Here is a 7,935-nt window from a genome sequence, read left to right as displayed (position 1 = left end):
ATTTTTTCTTCTCCCATCAGAAAGCAATAAAGGAGAAGGAGATTCCCATTGAAGGACTGGAGTTCATGGGCCATGGCAGAGACAAACCTGAAAGCTCTTCTTGACCTTGCCAGTCACCTTGAAAAGACTCCTCAGATCTGGACATTTGAGCCCTCTGGATTTTGTCAAGTAAGGCTGTGAAGATAGCCAACAATTTAATGAGGACTTATTTTCCTCTCACTTTGAACGATAACTTTTTACTTTGGGATGATTTCTCACTTGCTGTAACATCTTGCAGGAACTCACTGTGCTAAAACTGAATTTCTTGGGATTATGGTTGCGATACTTCATCTGGGATCTTGTATCTAAAGACTGATAAACTTGTCAGGATAATCATGGTTGCCTGACCCCTAGAGTTATGCCTCAAAGGACATTAGATACACTGTACTGGGGTTTGTGTTCATGGAAGCAACTGGTTAGGACCTCTTTTCTCTCAGGGAGCTAATGCTCTGAAAAGGGATCCCAGCACAACTGTTTCAATCAATGCTTGGGAACAGTTTTATTTTTATATAATGACTACTGTTAAGATAGAGAGAGAGAGAGAGAGAGAGAGACTGGTAAACTTGTCAGGATAATCATGGTTGCCTGACCTCTTGGGTTATGCCTCAAAGGACATTAGATATACTGTACTAGGGTCATTGTTCATGGAAGCAACTGGTTAGGACCTCTTTTCTCTCAGGGAGCTAATGCTCTGAAAAGGGATCCCAGCACAACTGTTTCAATCAATGCTTGGGAACAGTTTTATTTTTATATAATGACTTAACTGTTAAGATTGCTCAATGGTGGACTGGGTTAGCCAGGAGGAAGCTTTTAACAGTTCCCTGCCTTAACAAGAGGTATCAAATATCAGATTAAGATGTGTAAGCTTCAAAAATGTTAGAGCAAACACCATTTCAGAGTTCATAGGGTAGTCCAGTCATTAAGATCCTTAGAGTAAGCTATGAAGGAAGATCCTAAATTGCAAAGATTTGCTGCTATGGCCAGCTTTCAACCTAAGTCAATGAATTAAATCAACCTGTATATCATGAAAGTGCCAAAATACTGTTAGCGGAGAAAGAAATTTGCTTTATTTTCCTTATTTACCCACCCTGCCCTATAATATCTGTAATCATTAAGATGGAATAAATTGTAACATCTAGTTTCTAAAAAAAATGAGCAATTCAGTAAAATAAAACAGATGCAGCAATTATATTTTTAATGGTGATGGAAAGAGCAACACAAAATGTAGATGAGTTCCATTGTGTGGTATCTCAGTAATATAGAAACTATGAAACATTCAGATCAAACATTAATCATTCATGGGGCAATAAATTTTCATTAAGGCAAGTACAGACTCCCACATAGTTTATGACACCATCATACTCATTAATGCAAGTAGTCTGAGAGGAACCATTTGGAACATTTTGGATGACAGCAGTGGTGGACAGCCCTGAAGACACCTGGTTAAACATCCTATAATTTTTATCCTGCTGTGCCTCAATGGGCAAGAACTTATATATAATTTCTTATTGTAGAAAGTATTACATATATGTCCCCTTTATCTCCCATTGACCCCCACCAGCACGCTCTTGCCGCCTACTCCAGGCCCTCACTGGCCATTGTCTGTGGCCATGGGCCATGCACATATGCATACAAAGTTCTTGGTTGATTACTTCCCACTCACCAACCCTCCCCCCCCACTTCCCTCCAAGATTCCACACCATGTTTAACAGTCTTTGGCATGATGGTGTGTGTGAGAGGAATTTATTGTGCATATTATTTCTTTGAAAAATCTGTATAACACACTGTGCTTTCTCCTTGGGAAATGAGATGTTCTCACTTTGCACACTCCATTCATCAGTTTATTTTGTTAATTAGATACCACATTGATATGAGATCATGTGATACATGTCTTTATTTGCATGACTAATTCCACTTGGCATAATACTCTCCAGGTCCCAACATGCTGTCTCAAAGGGTAAGATATTCTTCTTTTTTACTGCTGCATACTATTTCACGGTATAAATGTACCACAGCTTTTTTATCCACTCATCTATTGATGGGCACTTGGGCTGTTTCCAGATCTTAGCTATCGTAAATTGTGCAGCTATGGACATAGATGTGCATATATTCTATCAAATTGTTGTTTCAGGTTTCTTAGTATATATTCTTAGAAGTGGGATCACTGGTTCAAATGGCAGTTCCATATTTAATTTTTTGAGGAAACTCCATATTATTTTTCATAATGGCTGCACCAGTCTGCATTCCTATCAGCAGTGTTCTAGGGTTCCCTTTTCTCCACAACCTCACCAACACTTGTCATTTGTTGATGGTAGCCATTCTGACACATGTGAGATGATACCTCATTGTCCTTTTAATTTGCATCTCTCTGATTATCATTGACTTTGAGCATTTTCCCCTATGTCTCTTGGCAGTCTGTATGTCCATTTTGGAGAAGTGTCTATTTAGGCCCTTTACCAATTTTTCATTGGATTCTTTTTCTTTTGTTAAGTTGTATGAGTTCCTTATATATTTTGGATATTAACTCTTTATCAGATGTATCATTGCCAAATATGTTCTCCCATACAGGGGGCTCCATTTTCATTTTGTTGATGGTTTCTTTTGCTGTACAGAAGCTTTTTATTTTGATGTAAACCATTTCTTTATTTTCTTCTTAGTTTCCTTTGCCGTAGGAGATGTATCCAGAAATGTTGCTATGGGAGATGTCTGAGATTTTGCTGCCTATGGTTTCTTCTAGGGTTGCTATGGATTCCTGACTTTCATTTAAGTTTTTTAGCCATTTTGAGTTTATTCGTGGGAATGGTGTAAGTTGGTGGGCTACTGGCATTTTTTAGCATGTATCTGTCCAATTTTCCCAATACAATTTATTGAAGAGACTCTTTTGACTCAATTGCATGTTCTTCCCTTCTTTATCAATTATTAATTGGGTGTAATGGCTTGGGTCTATTTCTGGTGTCTCTGTTATGCTCCGCTAATCTATATGCCTGTTCTTGTGCCAGTACCAGGCTGTTTTGAGTACAGAGGCTTTGTTCTATAACTTGATATCTGGTATTGTGATTCCTCCAACTTTAACATTCTTTCTCAAGATTGCTGCAGCTATTCAGGTATTTTTTGGTTCCACATAAATTTTTGGACTATTTGTTCTAGATCTGAGAAATATACTGTTGATATTTTAATATGGATTGCATTGAATCTGTAGATTGCTTTGGGTAATACGGACATTTTAGTGATGTTGATTCTACTAATCCATGAACATGGTATATTCTTCCACTTGTTTATATCGACTTCTAACTCTTTTTTTCAATGCCCTGTAATTTTCTGTACACAAGCCTTCTACTTCCTTGGTTAAGTTTATCCCTAAGTATCTTAATTTTTTGTTGCAATGGCAAATGGGATTGTTTGTTGAGTTTCTGTTTCTGAGAATTCATTATTGGTGTATAAAAAAAAAACACATTGATTTTTGGTTGTTGATTTTGCATCCTGCTAAATTGCCAAATTCATTTATTAAATCTAATAGTTTTTGGTGGAGTCTTTAGGGTTGTCTATGTACAAATAATCTGAAATAATGAGAGTTTCACTTCCTCCTTTCTAATTTGGATGCCTTTTATTTCTTCTTGTCTGATCACTGTGGCTAGAACTTCAGATACTATGTTGAATAAGAGTAGTGAAAACAGACATTCCTGTCTTGTTCCTGTTCTTAGGGGAAATTATTTTCGTTTTTGCCCATTGAGTATGTTCACTGTAGGTATGTCATATATGTCCCTTATCATGTTGAGGTATGCTCCCTCTATTCCCACTTTGCTGAGTGGTTTTATAAAAAACGAGTGTTGGATTTTGTCGAATGCTATTTCTGTGTCTATTGTTCTCGTGTAATTTTTGTCTTTCAATTTGTTTATGTGATGTATCATGTTTATTGATTTAAGAATATTGTACCAGCCTTTCATCCATGAAATAAACCCCAATTGGTCATGGTGTATGATCTTTTTAACATATTGATGGATCCAATTTGCTAATATATTGTAGAGGATTTTTAGCATCTATGTTCAACAGGGATATTTGCCTGTAATTCTCTTTCTTTGTAGTGTCTTTATCTGGTTTTGGGATTAGGATAATGCTGGCCTTATAAAAAGATCTTGGAAGTGTTCCTTCCTCTTGGAATTTTTGGAATAGTTTGAGTATAGGTGTTAGTTCTTTGAATATTTGATAAAACTCCACTCGGAAGCCATCCGCACCTGGACTTTTGTTTGCTGGGAGTTTTTTGATTACTGCTTTGACTTCATCAGTTGTTATTGGCCTATTCAGGTTTTCTGATTCTTCCTGATTCAGTTTTGGGAGATTGTATTTTTCTAGGAATTTGTCCATTTCATCTACATTGTCTAGCTTGTTGGCATATACTCATTCATAGTATTTTCTTACAAATCTTCTTACTTCTGTGGTGTGAGTGGTCACTTCTCCACTTTTGTTTCTGAGTTTATTTATTGGCCCTCTTACTCTTTGTTTCTTGATGAGCCTGGCTAATGGTTTATCAATTTTGTTTTATAGTTGTAATTCCAGTTTGGCCCTGGGAATGTGTCCTTGCATGTTATAATGTTATGATCATAAGGAAACCCCTCTAATGTGCGAAATGATTATTGTGTGAAATGTTTGCTGTGTGGAGACCCCAATTCTCTGTAACTTCCAAATTGGTGAACACCCCACTATCTTGATGTGAACGCTCCAAGCCAGTTGTTCTCAACCTTCTGGCCTCATAAATACAGTTCCTCATGTTGTGACCTAACCATAAAATTATTTTCGTTGCTACTTCATAACTGTAATGTTGCTACTGTTGTAAATCATAATGTAAATATCTGATATGCAGAATGGTCTTAGGCGAACCCTCTGAAAGGCTCGTTCGACCGCCACAGGTTGAGAACCACTGCGAGTCTAAGCCCTTAAAGCAGGGATCCTCAAACTTTTTAAACAGGGGGCCAGTTCACTGTCCCTCAGACCTTTGGAGGGCCGGACTATAGTTTTAAAAAAAAAAAAAACTATGAACAAATTCCTATGTACACTGCACATATCTTATTTTGAAGTAAAAAAACAAAATGGGAACAAATACAATATTTCTATTTGCATGTGGCCCGCAGGCCGTAGTTTGAGGACCCCTGAAAAGTGTAAACGCCTTCCTTCTAGCATAAGGCACACAATCTGGCCCACACCAATAAGACACAGTTTTTTACTGCCAGCTATATAAGCACCGGACCTTTTTCAGTCTACGTCTCCTGCCTGACAAAAGGAGGACTCCACGTTGCTCCATGAGACAAGCCCCTGACTGACTGCTCTGCTGTGCGAGCCTGAGCCAACTGCAGCCGCCTGTATGTCTCCGTCTTCATTGTCTGTCTTTCGGTGTGCATCACTGGGTGGCCTTTGCCAGAGCCTAGGACCCACTAAGAATAGGAAAATAAATCTTGTGTGTTCATGTGTTCCAGTTCTGCTCAACTGTCTAGAGGGGGTAGGCCGTTATTGCTGACCCCTGATCACCTGCATATGTCCCACTAAATCTAGGCAAATAATTAATTAATTGGGGCATAATTGGGACAAACCAGATCTTGGTTTCATTAAAATATTGTGGTTTTGGGGTTTTTTTTTAGACTTTATGTCATTTATTTATGCTCTAATCTTTATTATTTCCTGCCTTCTACTTACTCTGGGCTTTTCTTGTTGTCCTCTCTCTAGTTCTTTTAGTAGTAGGATTAAATAGTTCATTATTAATTTTTCTTGTATTCTGAGGTAGGCCTGAAATGCTACGAACTTCCCTTTCAGAACTGCTTTTGCTGTGTCGCAGAGATTTTGGATTTTTATGTGTTAATTTTCATTTGTTTCCAGAAAGTTTTTGATTTCTGTCTTGATATCATTGGTAACCCATTCATTGTTTAATAACATGTTATTTAGCTTCCATATGTTTGCATGTTTTTTTTTTATTAGTTGATTTCTAATTTTACTGAGAAGATGCTTGATATTATTTCAATGTTCTTGAACTTGTAGAGACTTGTTTTGTGTCCTAGCATGTTGGTCTACCTTTGTGAATGACCCATGTGCACTTAAGAAGAATGTATATTGTGAAGCTTTGGGGTGAAATGTTCTATAAATGTCAATTAAATCTATCTGATCCAGTGTGTCTTTTAGAGTCACTGTTTCCTTGTTAATTTTTATCTGGAAGATCTATCCAGTGAAGTCAGTGAGATGTTAAAGTCCCCTACTATGACTGTGTTGTTATTGATATCTCCCTTAAGTCCTCTATAAGTTTTTTTAAAATATATTTAAATGATCCTCTATTCGGATCATATATGTTTACCAGGGTTATATCCTCCTGTTGGTTTGATCCCTTTAGTATTATGTATTGACCTTTCATCTCGCTTGTGATGGCCTTCATTTTGAATTCTATTTTTTCAGATATGAGTATTGCTACTCAGATTTTTTTTTCTTTTCCATCCCTTCACTCTCATCCCGTGAGAGTATTTTGTTCTGAGGTGGGTTTCTTGTAGACACTATATAGTTGGGTCATGTTTTTATATCCACTCAGCTACCCTATGTCTTTTGATTGGAGCATGTAATCCATTTACATTTAAAGTTATTATTAATAGGTTCTTTATTATTGCCACTTTAATTCTGTATGCCTAGGTGCTCTCTTTATTTCTTCTCCTCACAGTAGTCCCTTTAGCATTTCTTGTAATGCTGGCTTGGTGATGAACTCCTTTAGCCTATTTTTTTTTTTTTGTCTGCGAAGCTCCTTATTTCACCATCTGTTTTGAATGATAGCCTTGATAGATATAGTAATATTGGTTCTAGATCCTTGCTTTTCATTACCTTGAGTACTTCATGCCATTCCCTTCTGGCCTGTTGAGTTTCTGATAAAAAATGAGGTGTCAGCCTTATTGAAACTCCTTTGTAAATAACAGTTTGCTTTTCTCTTGCTGCCTTTAAGATTCTATCTTTGTCTTTAATTTTTGGCATTTTAATTCTGATGTGTCTGGGGCTTGGCCTATTCGTATTCTTATTTGGGACACTCTGCACCTCCTGAACTTGTGTGACTTTTTCCTATACCAGGTTAGGGAAGTTTTCTGCCATTATTTCGTCAAACATGTTCTCTATCTCTGTCGTTCTTTCTTCCTCTTCTGGCCTGTCTTCTATTCGAATATTGTTACATTTCATGTTGCCCCACAACTGCCTTAAGCTGTTCTCCTGTGTGTGTGGGTTTTTTTTAATTTTTTTTCTTTTTGGTTCTCTGATTGAGTGATTTTTTTTTTTCAACTCAGTCATTTAATTCACTGATTCGATCCTCGGCTTCCCCTAACCTGAACTATATTCCTTCCAATGTGTTCTTTATTTGTGTTATGTCCAACTGTATTTCTTTTTCATAGTTATTATGTCTTTTCTCACACTGTTGAGCATCTTTGCCATCATTACTCTGAACTCTATATCAGATAAATTTCTTATCTCCAGTTCACATATCTCTTCTTCTGAAGAATCTCTTGTTCTTTCATTTGGGGGTTGTTTCTCTGTCTCCTCATTTTGGTTGCCTTTTTGAGTTTATAACTATGTATTTCGTAGATCTGCTATGCCTCTCAATCTCTAGTGCAGGACAGTGTCAAAAACCGTTTCTGACTAATTAGATCAGGAAAAGACTCAAAGCCTCCAGAGACCACCTCTGCCTACAGTCTTATTAGATTCATCTTGAATATTCCTCAGGCAATCATCCACAGGTGTGAGAATTTTTTTCAGCAGGGCTGGTGCAATTGCTTCTGCCTGGAGGCTGATTTCTATTCTGTCTCTTAATGGGCCTCAGAAATGTGGAACAAGGTTTTTTCTCCTTAGGGTGGGTCAACTGTCTTTCTCCCCCGCCCCCCGCCCCCTCAT

General features: G+C 37.4%; 1 protein-coding gene across 1 annotated transcript in view; it reads left to right on the top strand.

Annotated features, from left to right (window-relative positions):
- Positions 1-534, top strand: part of LOC102755041 (TP53-regulated inhibitor of apoptosis 1-like) — a 7,428-nt gene extending 6,894 nt beyond the window's left edge. Inside the window, 1 exon segment of the mRNA XM_015571053.1 lies at positions 21-534. Coding sequence (XP_015426539.1) covers positions 21-104 — 84 coding nt within the window. The 3' untranslated portion in view covers positions 105-534.
- Positions 535-7,935: the final 7,401 nt, after the last annotated feature.

Source organism: Myotis davidii, unplaced genomic scaffold (assembly GCF_000327345.1).
Source record: "Myotis davidii unplaced genomic scaffold, ASM32734v1 scaffold1248, whole genome shotgun sequence".
NCBI lineage: Eukaryota > Metazoa > Chordata > Mammalia > Chiroptera > Vespertilionidae > Myotis > Myotis davidii.
Note: the sequence above shows the minus strand (reverse complement) of the source record. Positions and strands in the feature narration are given on the sequence as shown.